Source organism: Suillus subalutaceus, assembly GCF_016647625.1.
Source record: "Suillus subalutaceus strain FC151 chromosome Unknown DFJ58scaffold_46, whole genome shotgun sequence".
Taxonomy (NCBI): domain Eukaryota; kingdom Fungi; phylum Basidiomycota; class Agaricomycetes; order Boletales; family Suillaceae; genus Suillus; species Suillus subalutaceus.
Genome location: NW_024540295.1, coordinates 169628 through 190552, shown reverse-complemented (window position 1 = coordinate 190552; position 20925 = coordinate 169628). Strand labels below are relative to the sequence as shown.

The following is a 20925-nucleotide window of genomic DNA, read 5'->3' as shown; positions in this document are numbered from 1 at the left end:
CATGGTCCATTTTTAGGTTGACCAGCCTGCCATCGCAGGTCGCCGTTCCTGCGCTAGTTCAGGCATTCACTATGAGTGCCTATATTTTTGGTCGCAGGACTTTGTCAGGTACACGACTATCATCAGGGCGCGCACTGGGGCGCATGTTCTGTCAATCAAAACGGGAAGTCTGGGCTGATTGCCACATCCTGTCCCTTTCATGCATGCTTGTCATTCGTAGGGATGTCCACGATTGTCAGTTCGGAGATTACGGGATCATTTGCATTTTCTAGAATGAAGTTTCAATTGCCTTTGAATATCAGCACTGCGAAATTAGACCGACAGCATAATATGATAGTTAAATTACTTGCTGAAGCTCACACCTAGGTCGTAAACCACGTTTCACGATCCTCTGCCAGGGTATCACCCGGCCACGAGCAACGAGCATCATCCCACCTCAGACGTGTGTCGTACACCATGCCGCAATGCAAAACGCCAGAAGAGGAGGCCACGCCACGTCTACCACATCACTGAAAAAGCCACGAAGGAGCCCCACCTCGTGCACTCCGCGGTTTGTCATTGAACACGGCAGGGACAATAATATGCGTCTTCGCTGCCCTAGAAGATAGAAGGCCCATGAATTGGGAGAAGACGAGGATCTGCCGCGGAGTGAGTGCACCGGCCCTGCAGGTTTAGTCACAGGAAGAGGCAGCATCGGATCCTCGTCGGTATCTTCCGTGTCACTTTGCCCGGCCGAACGTCGATATAACTCATCGTCCTTTGTACGACAGGAGCTGTGGCTGGGCCGAAGAGAAAGCACTGGCTGGCGCTGTGCCCGTTTTTTGTCCCCGGGGAGCGTTCGGTAAATATTAAACGCGAGGAGGCTAAGCACCGAAAGTAAAATGAAAGGGAGGTAGACATTGAGATAGATACCGAGTTGGTCCGGGAGGAAACAAGGTGTATCTAGAAGCGAAGGCGGTGAATTTGGCAATTGGGTCAGGGTTTCAATTGCAGGGACAGTTGAAATCAACGAGAGAAGTTGAAATCCCGGTCGACGTATCCCCATCGCCATTGAAAACGACTTCACTGTAATTTCTCGGGCTGCGGTGGACCCAGAAGCGGATGGAAAGGGCAAGGGGTGTGAATATTCACAGTAGTCGTGATCATCACCACTGAAAATGTAACTATGTTCAGTAATGAGTTTGCGTAAGGAACAGGGGGACAACGAACCTCAATATAAGGGATGGTCCGAGTAAGCGAAGTAGAAATTGCGATGCTTCATTAGAAAGCGTGTTCTGGTACCCAAGGCCATGCCCCTGGCGGATAGTGCCCCGTTCCCGCAGCGGACCGCAGTCTGCATCGAGGGGTCGAGCAAGAGGGATGTGCGTGAAAAGCACAACTGGACTGGCGTGCTCATGCGCAGCAAACCGCTTCACGAAGTCCACGGATCCTCCTGCTACTGCAGGCCAGTTGTCATACGAATATCCTCGGTCTGCGCGGACAACATCTTCTTCGACCAAGGCGACTGCATCAATGAACAGAACAGTATGGTTTCCAATTGTAGTCTTGTGATTCCATGGTCCAAAGTTAGAGGTGTACCTCGTTCTAGCTTCAAGAGAAAAGGAAACCTCTTCCCCGAGTCTGGAGGTCCAAAGATTTACAAGAATGCTCTAAGCATGAAGGATTCATGACGCACCCTAGGTCATGATTCCCAGGAAGAAAAAATGTCGGCATGGACAAATCCCTTAACTTGAAGATGTCGAAGAATCGTGCAGCATATGCATCGTACCTTGTGAGTAAACAAGTAACCTCAGTCGCAAACTAAAGTTCCGCCGCTTGAATGCAGGGTTAGATTATGAAAAACATACTCGCTATTCGACATGGTCGCGCGTCCGTTGTCCATGAGGTCACCCAGGAAAACAACGGCGTGAGGTTGCACTCTATTTATCGTTGAGTGCCAACTCCTCCGGAGGTTGAGATCGATGATGAACTGCCCCAAGGCTTTCATCAGAGAGTTACGCATGGGATACGAGCGGTAGTCAACGATTTGAGGATCTGCTACCACTAATACGCGTGCAATACGCGCGTTGGGTGCGTCGGCCTACAACTTACGCATAAGCATTAACTTGAGACTCATGATATGGCATTACTTCACCTGATAGATATCGGGCCACTGACAATCATGTAAGACATGGTCGAACGTGTAAACCTCATACCAAAGGACGACGATTATCCAGGCTGCCCGAAGGCCATTCACAACCATGACATGTGCTAGCGGCGAGTTATGTAGATAACTTGACATGGCGAGTGATGGATTGAAGCTAGCAGGCAGGCTCGCTGCTCTGACACCAGTGAGAGCAAATAGTTGTTCCCCGACGTTTCTTCCTTATTATATATGGCACCTGGTTACCAGGTGCGTTCACAGACGAGAATTTTGTGAGAAGCTTGAGTAGTACAATCAACTGAAAGTAGAATTTTACGTGGGCCGCAGCAGGCCGCAGTAGGCCGCAGTTACGGTCAGTGCCGAACGATTTATCTGCATAAAGACTAACTTATTTACGTCTAGTGCCAGCGAGTTCGACTACATAGTTACGATAATTGAGCGTGCCGTCATAGACCGTGGGGTGAGTACTATGATCATCATGATATTATTATCTACAGCTCTACGGAGACAGATTTGTAGAACGTTCCCCACATCAATATAGCTTGAGAGGGGCGTGGGCTAGCGATAGTGCTGGAGCTGTGAACTTCAAACTTCTCGTTGGTATTCCCTACCACCAGCTCTATGATCTCCACTTTCGAACCTATCATTGAGAGGAACTGAGTGATGTTTTCATAGGCAATGTGATAGTGTGAGACTCGACTCACCGAATTGTCTAACTTCAGTAATCGATGGTAGGGTACCGGTGTGGGAACAGACAAGTCATAAAATGATACAGTCTGATCTCACAGAATAGCATCGGGTAACTTCTCGTTTCCTCGGAAAATAACATGACCTAGGTCTCGAGCGAAGTGGGGTACCAGACGGGGCGTGCGCGGTCTCTTTTGTCTACACTGTGCTGACCGCGAAGCACTTCCAGTTGCAGCACCGGGAGCTAGTCGGTCCATCGTGGTGGATTTGGATTCAGGTTCATTCGCATCCAGTACTGGAGGCGCGGGTATTCGCCGTGATGTTCTGCAAGAGTTACAAGTATGGATAACAAGGTGCCCGTGCGATTTGGAATCTGGATATCACGGCGAGTTGATGAGCACATACAAAAACGATGTATACTCAATACGCACTCTTCACCCGCACGGTTGAGGAAGTGCCAGGTATTAACACGATACGGCATCCCTTACATATAACGCGTTTGACTGTTGGATCACTGCCTTCTATGAGCTCTACGATGTAAAGTGCGAAATGAAAGTGCTCACATCTTGACATTCGTTTTCTGCCCGACAACTTTCATCGTGTCTATGTAGCTCCTAGACAGATCCGCAGTAGACACAACCCTCTTTTGCCATTTTTTCGGTGGGTCTTGCGTGTCGTTGGTTTCGCAAGTGCTAAACGGAACCTGCGAGGAGGGGTCAGCTGTCATGCCATTGAGGAGAACACTGGCTTGGTAGAGGAAGTTGAGACGTTGGATAATATCACGATTGCCAACCCTGCTTAGGTTTGGGATATCGTCTTTGTTCTGTTTGCCCATCTGACCCTAGTAGTATTGTGCTGGTGGAACCTTGAGCTACATCAACCGGCGGGTGACTTGCCGGGACAAGTGTCTGCTGTCACTTTGGTATAGATGAAATAACGTAAAGGTTATTAACCGACCTTAGCTCAGTTGGAAGAGCGCGAGACTGTAATGGATAAACAATTCATCTTGAGGTCGCCTGTTCGAGCCAGGCAGGTCGGACTATTTCTGTATCGCTCCTTTTGTCGTCGACATCGAAAGTTGGCTGTTATTTTGCCAACCGTACGGGTCCCGAGCAAATCTATGACAATCGATATTTACGGCATCGTGTAGATCGAGGGGACCTTTACATAAATTTTGCGTTTGCATTTGCGTCTGCATCTCCTTCTAACCCTCCGAATTGCAGTGGCATTGTAGTACAACTATCTGGCAATCACTGCGTTGAGCCGTAGGTTACTCGCAAGTTGAATAGGTCACGGTAGAAGCCGTAATTACAACTACAATGACTTAGTCATCGACATCCATTAGGACAGCTGCCTTCATCCTCTACTACGCACTATCAGATCTTCGAACCGTATATACTCAATGCCATCAACTACGCCGTCTCATTCAGATTGTTTGTAAACACTAATAGCTTTTAATAGACGGCCTCGTTCGCTTTCCCATTGGTGCGATACTCGTAAGTTAAAATAAGTCTCATTTAGCTCAGGTATGTATCTAGCGTCTAGACGGTGCATACACGTCGCGACATTTTTTTCATCTAAGTCTTATCGGATCCTCATCTTATCTTCCTACCACCACCATGAACGACGACCAGGTGAGTCCGCTTGTTTCTCGTTCTCATTTACTTTACTAAATGAATATCCTGCTCACAGCAAACTGTTGGCCACACGACGAGGTCGAATCGACGTCTCGTATGGTGCGACTGCGATGTTTGCAAATTCGCAGCTCCCACCAAAGGCGGCCAGAACATCCCCGCATATCAACGTGAAAACCATCGTCGCAATCAAAACCTCAGCTTATCTGCAATAGCGCAACGAGGTCGAGGAGCTTCAAGTTCTTTGCAACGTGACCGTGGAGGCCTCCATGTTCCCTCTCGAGCGCGTGGGTCAGCCCCCCCTCGAGGTGCTCCTCCTCAACCTCGGGGTTCTGCTCCGCGATCTGCAAATTCTGGAGTGTCAGGTTCTCGGTCTTCAGTGCCTAGACTGACCCAGCCAACAATTCCGCATGAGGTTCCTGTTCCGTCTCGACCACCATCCCCATCTCAACCAGAACCCATGGTTCTTTCACGCGCACCATCTCCTTCATATGTTTTTCTTTGTATTTGTGCTTGGCTCACCAATGTTTTCAAGATTTTCGTACATGGATGTGGACAACACTCATCCGGAACCGCAGGAACACGAGCATCCTACTCGTCAACTGATTCACCATCATCTTCAGGTCCAGAGGCCTCGTCTGACATATGATCCGCGTGGATGATGTTGATGGGATCCACGCCATGAAGTTCGAGGTATTTCGGACATGCTGTTGTCAACCGGTCGGCTTTCTTTTTCAAGTCCGTAAGTCTTTTTTTTCTTATTTAAAAGCAGACATTAACGACTAACCTCTTTACGACGCTGACTCCAGCGATTCTTTTGCTGGTTGTTGTTTTTAGCTGCGGCCTTCTCGCGGTCATTCTGCGCTTTCCACTCCTCCTTGAATCCACGGTACGTGTCTTTAGCAAACGTGAACAACGATTGCTTATTCCATTTGACCTTGCGGTTGCTCAGGGAATCGCTAAGGGTTGTACTCTGTTCAAAAGATGAGGGGATTGCGAAGTCGAAAGGCTCACAACTCACTCCAAGTTCCTCCCAGACAAGATGCGCGATCTTTTTGAAGATCACTCGATTATGGTCGTCGTTCACGGTCGCCTCAAAATTTGGTGTCAGGTACACCTCGCCTGTCATGTCATTCTTTCGTTCAACCTCGAGACTTGGCCATTTTTTCCCGTCGGAAACATCACAGACATGGCGGAACTTGGCGGTAACCAAGTGCTATGGTACGTGAATTGATTTGTATTTGAAGAGTGAGAATGTGCTTACCTTTAGGTGCCCTCGTGCTTCCCGGGCAGCGGTAGAGAGGCTACCACGAGCCCCCGTGACGTCTTCCGCATCATGATCGAATTCACCTGCCCGTGATTCCACACCATCAACCTCAGCACCAGCACCTCTTCGCCTGCGCCTCCGAGCAACCAATGATGCCCCCCGACTTTGGACTATGCGGCCACGAGTGGAGGTCTGGTGTGAAGGTACATTCCCTTCAAGCTGTGCAAGTCGTTCATCTGTTTGCTTATAGTGCTCATCCTGATTTTCACGCATCTCACACAGGATGGCAGCAAGATCTTCCATGTTTGCTGGAGTCGAGTGCCTTGTGGCTGGCGACGACGCACGACGAGAGTGACGGTTGTTTCGGGATGATGAACGGCTGGTGGATGGAGATGATGAACTCCTCCGGTGATTATGCACAGGACTTCTTGCCCTATGCCTTCCCTCCCGCTCACGATTGTTGTCACTGGGTGAAGATGAACGCTGATGCCTTCCCCATGATCGTCGAGAGCTGGACACAGCACCTCTCCTGTGTCGACGATGCTCAGGTAGACGTGTATCACTTTCATAGGGAAAAATTGATGAGTTTGACTGCATATATTTGGTGCATATATTCACTCACCTGCTATTTGTAAGCCTTCGTGCACCGTTATTTGCAGCAGATGGGTTCGCAAATAGCATCGGCTCATGTGGACCATCTCTATTTGCATCGCGAGGAGTATGCCTTGGGGCCGAGGAACTGTTCGAGCTACTGAGAAGTGCTGGATCAATATTCGAGTTAGCTGGGGCCATATACACTTCTGGGGTTTCTGCGATCGTTCTCTTCAAGCTGTCTGGCCAGCTATCCCACACTTCAGGTGCTATCGCAGGGGGGCGTCTCAGCATATTTCCGTGATGATAATAGGATGGCAGGGGCAGACGGGGATACGAGTGCACAGGGGGAATTGAAGCGGGACGTGAAGCAGGCACAATAGTATATCGAGCACGTGGTGTATTCATCAGAAAATATTCATTATTTCAGCCCTACATTTGGTGATCTACTCTTATTATATTAGGAAGATATTTGAACGAAGCTGAAGCAATAGGTATATAGTCTAGTGTCATCTAATCGTATCTCGAGTAGACAACATGATATATGCTAATTGTTATTAACATAAGTCGTCAAGCAAGCCCCCAAGTATGTCATGTCCTTACATGTACGCGAGGCTACTTCAACGCTGACTAACAAATCTATTTTCATGTCTAGCTACCTGAGCTTATCTTGCATAAACACACGTACTTCAAGCGCCACTAGCCTGGGTCTTCACGCAGTGAATGAGAAATGCACAACGAGAGTCTCACTATGACCTGATAGACCTCCTACGGGTCGTCATCGTCACGTATCACGTCGGAGATAGGAAATTCGAAAGAGTTTTCAAAGGTACATCCCCAAACCACTTCTGTCACGGTATAGGATCGCGTTCAACTCAATTACTACTTATTTGCAGAAAACTCTCGCGCAGAAAATTATGAACATGTTACGAACAAAACTGCAGCTGCCGTCAAACTCGACGATCACGTTGAAGCAGCGGCGCAGCGGTTATCCCGACACATTCATTGATTTGGATGATGGTAAAATGCATTGTTTCAGAGTACATAAATGACTTCTTATTTGACCGCCGATTCATTCCAGAGGGTGATTTCGATGCATTCAGCGTGCATGCAAGAATCGTGAAGTCGGTTGATGTGAAGGTGTATATCTCACTGAGCGCCGTGGTTTGAATTTAGTTGGCTTGTGTTAACCCGTTCTAGCAACCTCCTGCGACAAATGGAGCCGCGTCTTCCACCCGTGTGGTGGACGCTTTACAAGCTTCAGAGATGAGTGTGACTGGGAATAAACGTAAAGCCACGAACAACCATCCTCTGATAAACGGTAACGAGACTGCGGCACCTGAGCTAACGATTAAGAAACGGAAGACGGATCAACACGCAGCTATAGTTGATGCTCGTAAGCATACGGACATTCTAATGTCGGATGGCCTTTTCTGTTTAGCCCGGCAACATCCTCATCGAAGTCCTCTGCCAAGCGAGAAGTCTCGGTCGCGAAGCTGACTGATGCCGAGCGCGTGAGCGGGGCGGTAGTATTACATGCAATGTTGGCGGAGATGCGGATGGAGAGGGAGAAGAACATGCGGGATTTTTAAGACTGTGGTTAGAGCTATGGTGGAGCTCTGAGATGATGACAAGGGGGGAAGAAGGTTGTTGATGAGCGTGCGGTAACCTTTGTGGCAAAACCAGGCACTCGCGATCGTTCGAGAGAAATTGCCAGCACTAGCACTGGTGCCGTGTAGAAGGGTGGTTTTTGCGTGGATTTCGAGTACCGAAATTTAATTATTTGACTAGATAGTATGCATCAACTTTCGAAGCAATTTGAATGATGATCATCGGCATAGATGTCTCCAGGTACTAAGTAAGCATTGTCAATAAGCAGTTACTGCGCAAAGAACATTTCCGCGTACCTACAACAATCCAAATTAATATTCTGGGTGATACCCGTTTCTGACGACTCGATCGTGAGTAATTCAGCTGCAATCCCACCACAATTGAGACTTCGCCAACGTGGGGCCAATCAGGTCAACGGCTCAGAAATTAGCCTACGTAGAACAGCCGACAGGGGTGTTGGAGGCGTAATGACAAAGAGACCGGCGGATATCTTGGTGATATCTCTGCTGAGATGTAATACGAACGCCGCAACCATAATGAGACGCAATTAGAAAATCGCGAACTGGTCCTTGCACACGAGTCAAGATGCATGTGCAAATTCTTACGCTGTGCACTTGATTGGTTCTGGTAGGGAATTTTGTTAGTACATGTTCTTGCAAGCATGAAGCGTTGACAGCTGCGGATTGTTTTCCTTGCTCATGAACCACGGGGCGAGATGATCGACGAGAGATTGGTTTTAAGATATGAATCTCGGAGTAGAATGATGAATTCGCTTCTAGTAGTCATCAAGTGTTGGCGGCGAAGGATGATGAACAAGTGGGTCCGGTTCAGTCCTATGGTGCACACAAAATGTGGATATATCAGTGAATACCCAAAAGATTACAACATTTCTATCGAGATGGTCAATGATGCTCTGAGTGCTCATCGTGGTGGCCATGACCATGGCCCTCCCATGGATGCCGGAGGCCCTGTAAAACAGTGTATTAGAAACACAGAGTAGTATTCAGAGGAGAAAAAGGATAAATACAAGAAGCTTGGGTCCGTCCTCACTGATAATAAGTCAACATACGGCTGTAGATATAATAGTGTTGGACCTTACCGAGCCCGATATAAAATGAAGAACCACATAGTGGCTCCAAGTGCCTTGGCGAGGAACTGGTATCTGAACCCAGGAAGATGAGGGTTAAAACCTGAAGCTGCAAATACATAGTGAGCGCAGCAATAAGGACGAGCTGAGTGTCACGTACGATGACTTCCACCAGCCATAATGAGTGTTCCGGGTTGAGGGTAATGTTTGTATTTATTTGTGGATTGCTCATCCAGAAAAGCTTGACACCTATCAACGCCCACACCTCCAAGCCACGCACTGTCGCGTCGTTCGTTAGTCCCGTTGCAATGGAAGTGGACAGCGGAAAACGAAAGCGAGAAGAGGATCAGTTACCGAGCATTACTTATCTCGTCGGAGACAGGTCTTTTGATAGACTTTTCAAGGGTACCCCCTCCTTAACTAACTATATCTGGCTTTGTGCTCATCTCAGTATGTACAGAACAATCTCTCGAAGAAATACAGAACGTTGTACGGCGAAAACTGCAGCTACCGTCAAACTCGACGGTCAAGCTAAAGCAGCTGCGTGGCAGCAAGGTTATTGATTTGGATGATGGTAAATGCGCCAGCTCTGTGGTATGGCACCTCTTCTCTAACTCTCGATTTACTCCAGATGATGATTTCGATGCGTTCTCCGCGCGCGCGAGATTAATGAGGTTGGTTGATGTAGCGGTGGAAATCTCAGTAAGCCCAGTGGTTCGCGTGTAGTTGGCTCGTGTTTACCTGTTCCAGCAGACCCCTCCTGCACAGGAGGCCATGTCTTCCGCCAGCACGAGGGAAGCGTCAAAAACTTCCGAGACGGGGGTGGCGAAGAAGAAACGCAAAGTCAATAATGACCGGCCTCCTGAGGATGCCAGTTCGACCGTGACACGCGAACCGAAGTCTAAGAAACAGAAGACAGAGCAGCCTGCAGTGACCAAGCATACGGAGACTGCGTCAGCTTCCAAGCTCGCATCTGAGAACAGTTTTGTTAGAGAATTCATTGAGAGACTTGGGAGAAAGGAGCCCGCCTCAGTCAGTGCTCCAGCAGAATCCTCACTGAAGCCCTCTGCGAAGCCCTCTGTCTTGATCACCACCAAAGCGCCCGTTCCCACTGATGGAGAACCGCCGAAGAAGAAACCAAAAACTGCGAAGGCTGGTGTGGCCAAGGATGCTGCAGAGAAGCCACCAAAGAAGACCAAGAAGGCGAAGGAGACCGAACGGACCAAGGAGACCTCGAGCCTACCAGTATTAGATGACGATGTAGTTCCGGCTCCTTCTGGTCCCTCAGAACCGCCAAAGAAATCATCGGGGACGAAGAAGATTACCACACAATTGTCGGCTCTTCAGTCTGGTAGGTACATGTTTCTTCCCCATACTTTCTGGATGTTGAAGATCGTATCCCAAAGCTGAGGGCGAGAAATCTGCGAACGGTGTAGTTGACGGCGCAGCTGCCTCTAAAAGTACGCATGAGTTGCATATATTGATCAAACATTGATTGACTGTCTTCAGACAAGAAGAAGAGCAAAGTGAAGGGTAAAGAAGTTGAAAGTGAAAGTGAGGCGGCTCCAAGCGAGCCAGCTCCTGAGACATCCGGTTCGTCTTCGAGAGTCATCAGGAGTTCCCTGTCATTAATGATTTTACTGCAGCTTCGACGAGCGGCCGCAAGAAAGTTGCAAACGCGGGAGCTTCAGAAGCTCCAGCCCCGAAAGAAAGTGCGTGGTATCATACACTGATCCCGCGCTTTCTAATGTCCTACAGAGAAGACTAAGCAAAGAAAAACAACGAAAGCCAAAGCTCTTGATGCAGATGGTGCGTGACTCGTTCTGACAGCGGTCACCGTCTGACCAATGCTAGATCAATAGCTGTCCGGCCTGCCAATCCAATAAATATTCAGGACATTGTGAATTCCATAGCACGTGTCTCGATGGAAACGGCTAAACAGAATAATACCAATACTGAGGTGAATTCGGTTAACGCTTCCCAGCCGTCCACTTCACTGGGCCCCTCTGTAATTACGACCACGAAAAGTGGTGTGTCATCTAGTCCGCTTTGTCATGCTTGCTCTGGTTCCTTTCATCCCCTGTATCGGTGCCCAACGGTGTTGGCAGGCCAGGAAGCGATACATAATAGAATTGAGGAATTGAGGATAGTAGGGGCAAAGAAGCATCGACTCACTATCAAGGATTTGGAGTCGCTGTTAAAGTCTCCTAGCGCTGCAGTGCCTTCCGCAAAACGCAATGCAGCAGATACTACGAAGCCATCACGGAAGCCTTCGGAGACTGACGACGAGTCTGAAGGGGAAGCTACGAAAAGCAGATAAGGGGTCTCAACCTTCTTGGACGCCCCTTGTGCCAAGTCACTCGCTACTTTCAGAGGTGACCGTGGAGAGCCGCAACGAAGGAAGCAGTTCGGAGGAAGAAGACGAGATTGCTCAGGAGCCAGAACGAGAGGAGCCAGAACAGAGGAACCAGAACAAGGGAGCATGAACCTGAACCTGGTCAGGCTTCGCTCGAAGACATTGATTTGGACGCCATCATGCGAGGTCCGGGGCCAATCAAAACTTCGCAAATTGATCGATACCTTGGAGACGAAAGAAGAAGAATCAGATACCGAGGACGAAGGCGGTGATATTGGGCCTCTGGAAGTTGAAGACGATGGCGAGAATGAGCGGAAGTACCGTCGATTATCGCAGCGCTGGGTAAATTCATCTGAAGAGGAAGGGGATGAAGACGACGAGAGCGAGCAGCACTCGATGCCCCCGCCCAAACAAAACATTTCCGAGCCGTTGCCTTCGACTGCCGCGCCAAAACCTTCTGTGGGTCCTGATCAGACATCTAACGCCACAGACCCAGCTGGAAGCAAGAAAGACGGTGTGCAAGGAGACGCTTTTGATACGGATGCCACCCGTGTTTCTGTGCCAAAGGCTCAGGATGGCGACAAGGACTTGGCCAAAGATGCTGGCAAAGCACCTGAGGTTGTAGACCTAGACAAAGCATCAGATACATCACCCGCCCGCGGTACTACGCTCTCTCGCAACAAGGCCGACAAGCCCAACACTAACGATGACCCCATTGAACCAGCCGACGATCTGATGGATTTCCAGCAAGTGATAACATCTGATAATGATCCCATCGAAGTTACGACACCAAATCAGAAAACTGCAAAACCACTTTCTCCATTAGCCCACTCGACTCCAAAGTCTGGCTTAGCAAAACGGATGAAGAATCGACACGGGCAACTTCCCAGCCCGTCGCAATTTCCTGTACGTGCTGATGAATCCAAGGTCAATGGATCCCAGAGAGCAGGCGCTGAGGGGAAGAAGAAAAACGCTGCCACTCGGACAGGCAATGACAAACCGTCGATTCGCGGCGGCAAGGGGGCAACACAAGCAGACCTCCTTCGCATCTCTTCGCAACCAGCCAAAAGGAGCACAAACTCGAACGGCCATGGCGCAACACCATCTCATTCGCAACCTTTACCGAAACCTCCAGCTTCTCTTGCTAAATGGTCTGTTCTTCGTGAACCTTCGCCGTCCATGTTGATGGACGAACTTGATAGCTCTCCCATTGGACAGGGTGGCATACTTGGCGAACTTGCTGGCAAAGCATCTGATCAAAACAGCGCGGGAGAACATTCTAATGATGATTCAGCAGGCAAAGCCGACGGGTCACTTTTCACGTTACCGGCGAGCCAAGTACCCTTTCCACATTCGCAGTACAATGCATCAGTGCGGAAACACATGGAAGTAGTTCCGGACTCGGAGTCGGAATCCGAGGCGGAGGCCGGAGGCAAGAAGAAGATGACGACGAATGCTAAAAACGCACAGATCGATACCATACCGCAGACTCACAGATATTGCGAGTCAAGCATCGCTTTTCTCCCAGAGTACTCCGGTCGCACCTCGTCCGAGCACCATGACTAATGGTATGGGAAGGCAGGCGGATGATGACGATGATGACGACGACGACGACGATTCGTCATCCGAATCTGATGACGAGGGCCAGTCACACATCCCTCAAGGGAAAAGGGCAGGGAAGCTACGCTCGAAAAAGACAAAGGGACTTTTGGCGTCTATGGTTTATTGAGTCACAGTCTGATTTACGGCTCAGGCCTGATCGATCCGTTGCATTTGCCTTGCATATCAGTCATCTACATACGTGCGTTGATAGTACCTGCTTCTCTTCTCATCAAGCAAACAAGAATATCGTAGTAATTATACAGACTCGTCATTGCCGGTTCGCTGTCTTGAGTGATGAGCGGTGAGAATATAGAAACACTGATATGCTATCACTCGGTCCACATGGTCGTGTGACCTGATCCATCATCGATGATACTCGGATTTAGGAATGATGTCGATGAGATGGTACGACGGATGCTCGTTGGGTATCCCGAAACACACGGCTAAGGAGCCCTGGCACCTCCAGTGTGTCAGCAAGAAAAATCCTCTCATACATCGATTTTAGACGTGGCTTTGAATACCAGGTCACCGAGTTTACAAACCAGACCCGGGGTCAGCTGCGGGGCATCATGTTGGCGTAGAAAACTTGTCAAACTCTCAGACTTTCAAATATGAATTGGACCTTTAGGGGTATGACCCACAAATTAGGCAAACGATGATCACGCGTTTTGAGGCAAACAATGACAACGATTAGCCAGGTGACTATATAAACACCGTTGTATTTCCGCTATATCGTTTTTTTTTTTCTATAGTTCCCTCTGACAGCCAGCAATCTCCAGCTGCAAATTCTCTTTTTGAGCTTTCAAGCTCGTCTATGATCTTCACACAGAACACACGCGACGAGTAAGTCTATCACTTTTAAGCTCAATCATTGCTGACGATTTCGATCTTTAGCTATCTCGGCGATCTCGTATTCTCCCTCATTGGATTCTGATCAATAAATCATGTTTGCTCGATCCATCATTCGTCTACCAACGATTCTCTCCCGGGGTTTTGCAACACACACAGGCCCCCTCTCAGCGTTGCCAGCAGCCTTACATCTTAAAACAGGCCAGTCCTTCCATGGCCGTTCGTTCGGCTCTCCCAAGAGCGTCTTCGGCGAGACTGTCTTCTCGACGTCTATCACTTCTTGTATGTCGAAATATTAATCATCTATTGCGCAGCCTTCTCATCATCTCATTCTTTAGACACTGAGTCCATGACTGACCCTTCTTACCGTGGTCAGATTCTCGTATTCACCACACCTCTCATTGGCAACTACGGTATTCCATCTAACAACGCACCAATTGATTCCCAGGATGTTGGTGTGGTCCTAGAGTCCCAGGGTATCCAATGCAGCGCTATTGTAGTAGCTGATGTCGCAGAGAAAATTTTCTCATCATTCCGCAGTGGAATCACTGGCATCATGGTGTCGCCGCTCAGACATTCCCGCCATCACGGGCGTAGACACACGTGCAATTACGCGCCTCCTTCGTGACCAAGGAACTACTCTCGGTCGCCTTGCTATTGGTGCTGATGCTTCCGCTCCGGCACCTGCCTCCGAGCAATATTGGGACCCCTCCATTGAGAACCTTGTCGACCAGGTGTCGACAAAGTATCCCTACCAGCTTAACCCTACTGGAGATATCAAGATCGCAGTTCTTGATTTCGGTGCCAAGGCCAATATCCTACGTTCTCTCGTTCGCCGGAACGCTGCAGTTACAGTACTGCCATGGAACTACGATTTTAACTCCATTCGCGACAAGTTTGATGGTCTATTCCTGACCAATGGCCCCGGAAACCCGGGTCAATGTATGGAAGCCGTTTCGATACTTCGCAAGACACTTCAGGAGTGGAACAAGCCAGTGTTTGGAATCTGTATGGGGCATCAGATTATTGGTATGGCTGCCGGCCTTGAGGCATACCGCATGACGTTCGGCAACCGCGGGCACAACCAGCCTGTTCTCGCCCTCGCATCTTCAGGTTCCATCAAAGCTGGAAGGGTTTATGTTACCAGGTTTGCATTCCTCAGTCACTATGAGTCATGGATGATGCTAAATGGCGTCATCAGTCAAAATCATCAATATGCTCTTAAGCTGACCGACCCCTTCCCACAAGGCTGGGAACCATTCTTCATCAACTGTAACGACTCTTCCGTGGAGGGCATCAAGTCCACCCCCGAGTCTGGAAAAAGAGTGTGGGGTGTTCAGTTCCATCCCGAGAGTGCCGGCGGCCCCCTCGACACAATTGAGGTCAGTTATTATTAGTCGCCTAGCTCAGCAGTTGCTAATTTGATCTGCAGATGTTCACCGACTTCCTCGCTGAATGTCGTATTTACAAAGCAGAGAATGTCAAGACGCCTGTGGGTACTACTATCGATCCTGCCAGTTTCATGTTGGAACAGCCTGCCCGTATCCGAGTTACTGCTTGATTGATCACCTTGTTCTACCGTTCTCATTACATACCTGACTATATGTGTACGATTGGTGTACGATACTTGTTTCTTCCGGTGGTTGGCAGTCTTTTTTGTATTTGTCTCCAAAAGCTTTTCCCAGAATCGTTATCGTTACATTTGTAGTTGTGCTTGGAAATTTGCCTAATTGGGTGTTTATGGATCCCGGTGCTTGAAGCTTCTGCCCTACATTGCATGGCAACCTTCCTGGGTAAATCGATAATCATTAATCATCGACCATGAATTTCCTTGACACTTATGGACTGACTGGGATGGGTGCAAACACGCCGCCCGTGAATGCTCAGCCAGAACAGAGCCTCAATGAAGAGGTTTCCTCAGGTCATCGGCCAGCTCGGAAAGTTCTGGGGAGGGTTCAGGAAGCAGGCACGTTCACATACGCTCTATGATTGCGATAATTGAAACTCACGCCAAAGATCTAATAGAGTGAAACTGCGCTCGCGACTGCGCGCAAGGATTTCGGCGAGGTGGTTACACAAGCACAGAAGGAGCTTGGCAAACTCACCTATATCAACTGAAACCCCTACCGATACCCACGTTGACTGAGGCTGAGGCCGAGGACAAGGAAAGCGAGAGCGAGTGTGCTACAGCTCCTGAGACGCCTACCGCAGAATCGCACACGCGAGCAGGGTCACTTTCAACTTCACAATCATTCTTCGCGCGCCTCCAATCTTCGCTTCCGCCCTAATATTGTCTCGACTGTCCAGGCTCAGCTTCCTGAAAGCCTTAAACACCCGCAGAACATCGATCTGTCGCAGCTGCGGACGACGCTAACTACCGAATTTCAGCGCGTCCAGGGGGGTGACGCGTACGCAGGCGGAGGAATATGTCCACAAGAGCGAACATCTGCTGCGGGAAGCTATGAAGGAAGCTAGTGAAGCCCTGCGAGATGCGGTGAAAGTAATTCCACCAGAGGAGAGCGGTGGATATTCAAATCAGGGTTTGTTTTGGGATGGAAGTGACGTATGGATGCTACCGGTGGAAGGAGGGGATGTGAAAGGGAAAGGCAAGGAGACGGATTTGGGCGTTTCGTCAGGGCGGCAGGGCGAAGATGCTCGTCAGGCTGTCGCGACGCGTGCGCAAGTGCTGTTGCAGCAGCTGAAGAGTAATCCCGAGATTATCAAGCTTGATCCTGAGGCTGATGCGGCGAAGGAGACGTTCCATGCTTGGGTGTCTGAGGCGCAGGGCAAGGATGAACACCTTGGTACTAAATTCTGGTCAGAACGCATCGCAAAGACGCTGTCTGATCCAGATGATGGCCAAACGCTGCAGGAGACGTTCGATGCACTAGGTACGTTGACTACTATGATCCTCATTGTCGATGCTTATCACTGCCTCAGTGCCTTCGATTCTTTCTGACGACGAATTCTGGACACGATACTTCTTCCGCGTGTATCAGATCGAACAAGAAGAAATGAGACGCAAGGCTCTTATCCACGGTACATGACTTTTCGTCTTTTACACCGTAGCATTTGTTGATTGATACCTTCACAGGAGCAAACCAGACTGAAGAAGATTTCAGCTGGGAAGATGACGACGAGGAATCCGGGGCCCCTGAATCTAAATCCCTCGGAGCGCTCGAGTCGTCAATGGTATCACAACGTACGCTGGCGCCGAAAGCAGTAGACGCGAGCGACGTCCTATCGCTCCCAAATTCTTCGCAATTCAATACTCCTATGACTATGAGTCCTAGGGACAGCGAGGACAGTTATGATGTTATTTCTGGTAACGTCAGTGCTGCAGGAGATGCACAGGAACATGTACAGAAGAATGAAGAAGAGGAAGAGAGTGATTGGGAGTGAGATGTTTATATTCTTATGTGGTTGTATATAGTTTGGACCAGCCTATAATATTCACCGGTGCACAGCAGATCATGATGTTGAGTGCTATTTACGTCCATCTCAATCAAGCGAACCCTTCTAGTAAAAACGTCTCTCTTTAATCTCTCCCAAAACCAAATCTAGGTTTTGCCCTAACTCCACTTGCTAATTCCTCAGCTGCAAGTGATGCGGAATGAGCTTTATCCATGAAAGGCGCACGAGGAATCCACGTCTTCTTTCGCGAAACACCATTATCAACCTCCTTCGTTTCTTCTGGGTCGTTCTCGTCATTTGGTGCGAATTTGGCGTCTTTTTTTACAGTTTATCAAACTGCAAGTGGCCAGATAGGGAGTTGAAGGAGGTGAGCTCGTCTAACTGAATTGTACTATCCTCGTAATGACATGCCGTCAAGGCTGGATCAACCGAAAAACCAACCCGAGTCCTCTTGATTTCTGACCCCCAACTCCCGAATCCCAGGCGTTTAGGGATTTCGTGGCTCGGCTATGATGCATCCTCTACTAGATACTTACGCAAAGGCTGGAGCGTCGTAACTCGCTTGCATCCTCACGCAGTTGTATGGCTAGGCGACGTGCTTGCCTCTGGACGCTACGTTACGAGTGAAGACGAGTACGTGTCACTATTGCAACCACTTGGTTACGTGCGCTAAACATTCCTGATAGATACGAAAACTACGTAGATGAATTTAAGGGGATGTTCGCCACCGATAAATCCGTGCCGAACTATTTCGTTCCAGGGAATAGAGATGTTGGGTACGTGCTCGACTTTTGATGTGGTCATTGGGAAACTTAGTGGTCCTGCCAGTCTTGGAGAATCTTCTGCTTTCTCAAAGAATGCGCGAAAGTACTTTACCGAGTACTTTGGACCTGTGAATCAGGAAATCGATCTGGCCGGCCATAGGCTGATTTTCATCGACGCCCCTGGATTAGTTGACGAGGATTACCGCCGACATGGGATGGGCAAGCAGTATGAGACTTGGACACCTGCTGTGGGTGGTCCAATCGAGTTCATCGCCTCCGTTACCATCAAGGGTGGGCGCTGTTTTACAATTTCTGGGTGTGTTTTGCTGATGTCGGAATTATTAGCATCATCTAGTCCCATCATCTTGTTCAGCCATATCCCACTGTCCCGACCAGCAAGTACATCATGCGGGCCACTTCGTGAAAAAGGCTCTATACGAGCTAGTGCAGGCTATGGGTATCAAAACATGCTCGGTAAAGAAACCACTAGATTTGTTCTGCATATGCTACGTCCAGCAGCGGTCTTCAGGTACGTGTAATAAAGATACATCAGCCGCCCATTCCCGTGTTTAAATTACACACCCCTACACAGCGGTGATAATCGAGATTACTGCAACATGACCCACCACCTCCCCGCAACAGATGTCAATGTACTAGCAAAGACCTCCGTCCGAGAAGTGACCGTAAAATCATTTTCCCCATCCTAGGCACATCCGACGTCCAGGCTTCCAGCTCCTCTCTCTCATCCCTCCGGACTCTGCTGTATCACCCCATGGCTCTACGTTCGCAGATGCTGCTTGCCTTCTTCCCGATACCTTCCGCATCTTCAATTCAATATACCTCCCCGCTCTCGTACTAACCGCCATCGTGCTCCTATACCTCGATATCTCACCCGACCGACATCGTCGCCGTTTCTCCACTCTCTCACCTATCTCTGCAACCAGGAGCAGACCGAGTTCCCCGCTGTCCGGGCCAGAATCTGCAATCTGGACAAACTGGTCCCCGCGGAGGTCAAGCGGTCCGACAAGTCCGGCAGCGGCACTCCCAGTACGTGTCCCCAGCGGAAAGGAAATTTTCACATTTCGTGCCTTGTCGTCAGCCCCTGGATCACCGCATGACTCTCCGCTCCTGAGTCCTATTCCGCTTTTCCATGCCGGGCACGAGGATGAGATGCATCCCCGCACATTATCCTTCGCAGCATCACAGCGACCATGTCTGGCCTTCAGGAGAGGACGTTCACGAAACACCATCGTTCCTTCCCTCACCGAGCGCACGTCGATCGGAAAGGAAATGGCCGTCATGGAGCTGGAGCTTCGTGTTCGGAGGGAGGCGGCGGCGGATAACGATTACGCTGCCGACATGGGAGGCGATGAAGAAGTTTTGTACATCTGACAACGGCGACAGTATGAGCAGAGGCAAGCGGAGAGGGATGTTGTGGAGGTTGGGGCGTGACAGCGTGAGCGTTGCGCTGCCTTCTGTTGTTACGTGGGTTTTGATTGGCTGGCTGTTCTTTTGAGACGGTGGTGTTTGCGATTGACGTTAGCTGACTATCTACTTACATGGATCTCACACCGTATAATGAATTGTGTAGTGTACGCTGCATCGCAGTACTTGGTGCGCACGCTTTGACATATCACGTCGACATTACACATTACGGTATACTACAATTGAGCGGACTGAGTAGCGATGTCATCCATAGTGCTAATAGCATCCCGCTAGTATACTAATACAACAAAGTCACAATGTAACCTGCGACTCCCAACACTGTAAACGAAGTAAGCCAGCTATCGATCCTAAAACGAACAGGACGTACAATATCCAGTGAACTTTTCAAATGGCGAATGGAAGTACACGCCGGTAGTGAAGATTGCGAACAACCAGATCGCGACGAGTACGATATTGAACGCGACTGCACAAGCATGCGCAAGCGACCATGTCCTGGCGCGCAGAGAGACTCTGATCTGGTCCACCAAGAAGAGAGCGGACATAGTAAGGAGGAAGACGTGGCCCGAAACGTCATGTCCCTTCCTTAGGCGTGGGAGCACCTGCAACCTATCATCCAGCATCCCCAACGACGACTCGGCAAACGATCCAACAAACAAGGACGGATGCGTTTCTCGTGATATGGCCGTCCGCGTGAAACAGTATTCATACGGGACGGTGAACACGGTGCCGGACTGGAGGGTGACCGTGCACTCGCCCCCCGAAGCTGCTGTGAGCCTTTCGAGGAGGGCAGGTCCGAAGAACCAGCCTGTGAACACGAGCCATACGGTTGTTTCTACTCCCCACTTGACTACTCTATGCACTGTCCGCTTGTGCGGTGGGCTGGTGAGCCAGAGGGTGAGGAAGGCGGCAGAAGTCCAGCCCCATGCGCGTTTGATGAAATATAAGTTTAGGAAGTTGGCTTTATTTGCAAAGTAGTGCGTTGCATGTAGATGGTGAGGGAGTTGTGTGAGAACTGGATTGGAGGTGTCCAGATAAGTATCGTATGCGACGGAGTAGAGCGTTCCGAAAAGGAGGATCGCTGTTATTCCTCCGAATGCTAGATAACGCACATCAACTGACATTTCGTGGAATGATACAAAATCTGGCTCTAGCAGGGTGAAGAGGTTTAAAAGATCGTGCACAGTGAACGTGGCATTAACTTATAACTGCAGGTATGCACTGACAGCAGGCACGCGTAAGTACTTCGGCTCAAGGGACCCGAAAGAAAATAATGCACGTGCTCATCATGACGCGCGCAGCAGTCGGACGCGTTTCAGGGGAACACACCAGAACGGAGTAGAACAATTAGTGCTCAGCATTCACGATGACTATCACCGACACACCCAGGCACTAACTTACCCGGGCTCACGTTCCTCCTAGAGCTGACACTCTAGGCAGTCGCACTACACGGAAACCAGAGCACGAGACGAAGCTG

General features: G+C 49.4%; 11 protein-coding genes and 1 non-coding gene across 12 annotated transcripts; 7 read left to right on the top strand and 5 right to left on the bottom strand.

The window, feature by feature from the left end:
• Nucleotides 1-84: 84 nt before the first annotated feature.
• On the bottom strand, nt 85-2582 carry DFJ58DRAFT_785529 (Metallo-dependent phosphatase-like protein). The gene is made up of 7 exons (XM_041390037.1): nt 2546-2582; nt 2135-2495; nt 1848-2080; nt 1676-1768; nt 1210-1620; nt 323-1151; nt 85-268 (listed from the first exon to the last, which is right to left on the bottom strand). Exons 2-6 carry the CDS (start codon nt 2279-2281, stop codon nt 437-439), a joined length of 1599 nt encoding a protein of 532 aa, XP_041244421.1. The 5' UTR covers nt 2282-2495; nt 2546-2582; the 3' UTR covers nt 85-268; nt 323-436.
• On the bottom strand, nt 2493-3740 carry DFJ58DRAFT_785526 (Rpr2-domain-containing protein). The gene is made up of 4 exons (XM_041390036.1): nt 3394-3740; nt 3262-3344; nt 2848-3203; nt 2493-2799 (listed from the first exon to the last, which is right to left on the bottom strand). Exons 1-3 carry the CDS (start codon nt 3663-3665, stop codon nt 2926-2928), a joined length of 633 nt encoding a protein of 210 aa, XP_041244420.1. The 5' UTR covers nt 3666-3740; the 3' UTR covers nt 2493-2799; nt 2848-2925.
• A 42-nt stretch (nt 3741-3782) lies between these two features.
• Nucleotides 3783-3869, top strand: DFJ58DRAFT_t90. Its single transcript has one exon. It is a non-coding gene; the product is annotated as a tRNA-Tyr (tRNA).
• Nucleotides 3870-5055: 1186 nt separating this feature from the next.
• Nucleotides 5056-6730, bottom strand: DFJ58DRAFT_727397 (uncharacterized protein; the record flags this gene model as incomplete). Its single annotated transcript, XM_041385462.1, has 5 exons — nt 5056-5193; nt 5252-5437; nt 5486-5680; nt 5729-6293; nt 6354-6730. The coding sequence occupies 5 exons, from the start codon at nt 6728-6730 to the stop codon at nt 5056-5058; spliced, it is 1461 nt and encodes a 486-aa protein (XP_041244419.1).
• A 115-nt stretch (nt 6731-6845) lies between these two features.
• On the top strand, nt 6846-8061 carry DFJ58DRAFT_913792 (uncharacterized protein; the record flags this gene model as incomplete). Its single annotated transcript, XM_041395344.1, is given in 6 exon segments — nt 6846-6908; nt 6978-7151; nt 7219-7342; nt 7362-7462; nt 7523-7718; nt 7958-8061. The coding sequence occupies 4 exon segments, from the start codon at nt 7240-7242 to the stop codon at nt 8059-8061; spliced, it is 504 nt and encodes a 167-aa protein (XP_041244418.1). The 5' UTR covers nt 6846-6908; nt 6978-7151; nt 7219-7239.
• Nucleotides 8062-8772: 711 nt separating this feature from the next.
• On the bottom strand, nt 8773-9221 carry DFJ58DRAFT_785512 (uncharacterized protein). The gene is made up of 4 exons (XM_041390035.1): nt 9181-9221; nt 9033-9129; nt 8961-8982; nt 8773-8901 (listed from the first exon to the last, which is right to left on the bottom strand). Exons 1-4 carry the CDS (start codon nt 9197-9199, stop codon nt 8836-8838), a joined length of 204 nt encoding a protein of 67 aa, XP_041244417.1. The 5' UTR covers nt 9200-9221; the 3' UTR covers nt 8773-8835.
• A 40-nt stretch (nt 9222-9261) lies between these two features.
• Nucleotides 9262-11172, top strand: DFJ58DRAFT_349491 (uncharacterized protein). Its single transcript, XM_041379985.1, has 8 exons — nt 9262-9425; nt 9481-9594; nt 9652-9722; nt 9774-10371; nt 10427-10480; nt 10530-10613; nt 10667-10829; nt 10883-11172. Exons 1-7 carry the CDS (start codon nt 9329-9331, stop codon nt 10786-10788), a joined length of 1140 nt encoding a protein of 379 aa, XP_041244416.1. The 5' UTR covers nt 9262-9328; the 3' UTR covers nt 10789-10829; nt 10883-11172.
• Nucleotides 10710-13282, top strand: DFJ58DRAFT_785505 (uncharacterized protein). Its single transcript, XM_041390034.1, has 6 exons — nt 10710-10829; nt 10875-11120; nt 11151-11210; nt 11232-11309; nt 11394-12782; nt 12847-13282. Exons 2-6 carry the CDS (start codon nt 10945-10947, stop codon nt 13103-13105), a joined length of 1962 nt encoding a protein of 653 aa, XP_041244415.1. The 5' UTR covers nt 10710-10829; nt 10875-10944; the 3' UTR covers nt 13106-13282.
• A 640-nt stretch (nt 13283-13922) lies between these two features.
• On the top strand, nt 13923-15224 carry DFJ58DRAFT_716172 (carbamoyl-phosphate synthase; the record flags this gene model as incomplete). Its single annotated transcript, XM_041384193.1, is given in 4 exon segments — nt 13923-14109; nt 14166-14323; nt 14343-14974; nt 15029-15224. The coding sequence occupies 4 exon segments, from the start codon at nt 13923-13925 to the stop codon at nt 15222-15224; spliced, it is 1173 nt and encodes a 390-aa protein (XP_041244414.1).
• A 1064-nt stretch (nt 15225-16288) lies between these two features.
• DFJ58DRAFT_727392 (uncharacterized protein) lies at nt 16289-17229 on the top strand (the record flags this gene model as incomplete). The annotated part of the gene is made up of 3 exons (XM_041385461.1): nt 16289-16718; nt 16768-16866; nt 16922-17229. 3 exons carry the CDS (start codon nt 16289-16291, stop codon nt 17227-17229), a joined length of 837 nt encoding a protein of 278 aa, XP_041244413.1.
• Nucleotides 17230-17440: 211 nt separating this feature from the next.
• On the top strand, nt 17441-19769 carry DFJ58DRAFT_880291 (uncharacterized protein; the record flags this gene model as incomplete). The annotated part of the gene is made up of 6 exons (XM_041394535.1): nt 17441-17608; nt 17660-17874; nt 17928-18017; nt 18070-18296; nt 18351-18534; nt 18713-19769. 6 exons carry the CDS (start codon nt 17441-17443, stop codon nt 19395-19397), a joined length of 1569 nt encoding a protein of 522 aa, XP_041244412.1. The 3' UTR covers nt 19398-19769.
• Nucleotides 19729-20572, bottom strand: DFJ58DRAFT_727390 (Fat storage-inducing transmembrane protein; the record flags this gene model as incomplete). Its single annotated transcript, XM_041385460.1, has 2 exons — nt 19729-19769; nt 19819-20572. 2 exons carry the CDS (start codon nt 20570-20572, stop codon nt 19729-19731), a joined length of 795 nt encoding a protein of 264 aa, XP_041244411.1.
• Between the last annotated feature and the right edge of the window lie 353 nt (nt 20573-20925).

Bases quoted from the DNA above. Each gene is read 5' to 3' on its own strand.
- DFJ58DRAFT_785529 (XM_041390037.1), bottom strand. From the start codon at position 2,281: ATGTCAAGTTATCTACATAACTCGCCGCTAGCACATGTCATGGTTGTG. The intron at 1,769-1,847 runs GTATGTTTTTCA...TTTACTCACAAG, and splicing joins GCGACCATGTCGAATAGCGA to GTACGATGCATATGCTGCAC. The intron at 1,152-1,209 runs GTTCGTTGTCCC...TTACATTTTCAG, and splicing joins GGACCATCCCTTATATTGAG to TGGTGATGATCACGACTACT.
- DFJ58DRAFT_785526 (XM_041390036.1), bottom strand. From the start codon at position 3,665: ATGGGCAAACAGAACAAAGACGATATCCCAAACCTAAGCAGGGTTGGC. The intron at 3,345-3,393 runs GTGAGCACTTTC...CATAGAAGGCAG, and splicing joins CAGAAAACGAATGTCAAGAT to TGATCCAACAGTCAAACGCG. The intron at 3,204-3,261 runs GTGCGTATTGAG...CGTGATATCCAG, and splicing joins CTCAACCGTGCGGGTGAAGA to ATTCCAAATCGCACGGGCAC.
- DFJ58DRAFT_785512 (XM_041390035.1), bottom strand. The intron at 8,983-9,032 runs GTAAGGTCCAAC...ACTTATTATCAG, and splicing joins TTCATTTTATATCGGGCTCG to TGAGGACGGACCCAAGCTTC. The intron at 8,902-8,960 runs GTATTTATCCTT...ACTGTTTTACAG, and splicing joins AGGACGGACCCAAGCTTCTT to GGCCTCCGGCATCCATGGGA.
- DFJ58DRAFT_349491 (XM_041379985.1), top strand. From the start codon at position 9,329: ATGGAAGTGGACAGCGGAAAACGAAAGCGAGAAGAGGATCAGTTACCG. The intron at 10,372-10,426 runs GTAGGTACATGT...CGTATCCCAAAG, and splicing joins ATTGTCGGCTCTTCAGTCTG to CTGAGGGCGAGAAATCTGCG. The intron at 10,614-10,666 runs GTTCGTCTTCGA...ATTTTACTGCAG, and splicing joins GCCAGCTCCTGAGACATCCG to CTTCGACGAGCGGCCGCAAG.
- DFJ58DRAFT_785505 (XM_041390034.1), top strand. From the start codon at position 10,945: ATGGAAACGGCTAAACAGAATAATACCAATACTGAGGTGAATTCGGTT. The intron at 11,310-11,393 runs GTCTGAAGGGGA...CGCTACTTTCAG, and splicing joins CCTTCGGAGACTGACGACGA to AGGTGACCGTGGAGAGCCGC. The intron at 12,783-12,846 runs GTCGGAATCCGA...AAAAACGCACAG, and splicing joins GAAGTAGTTCCGGACTCGGA to ATCGATACCATACCGCAGAC.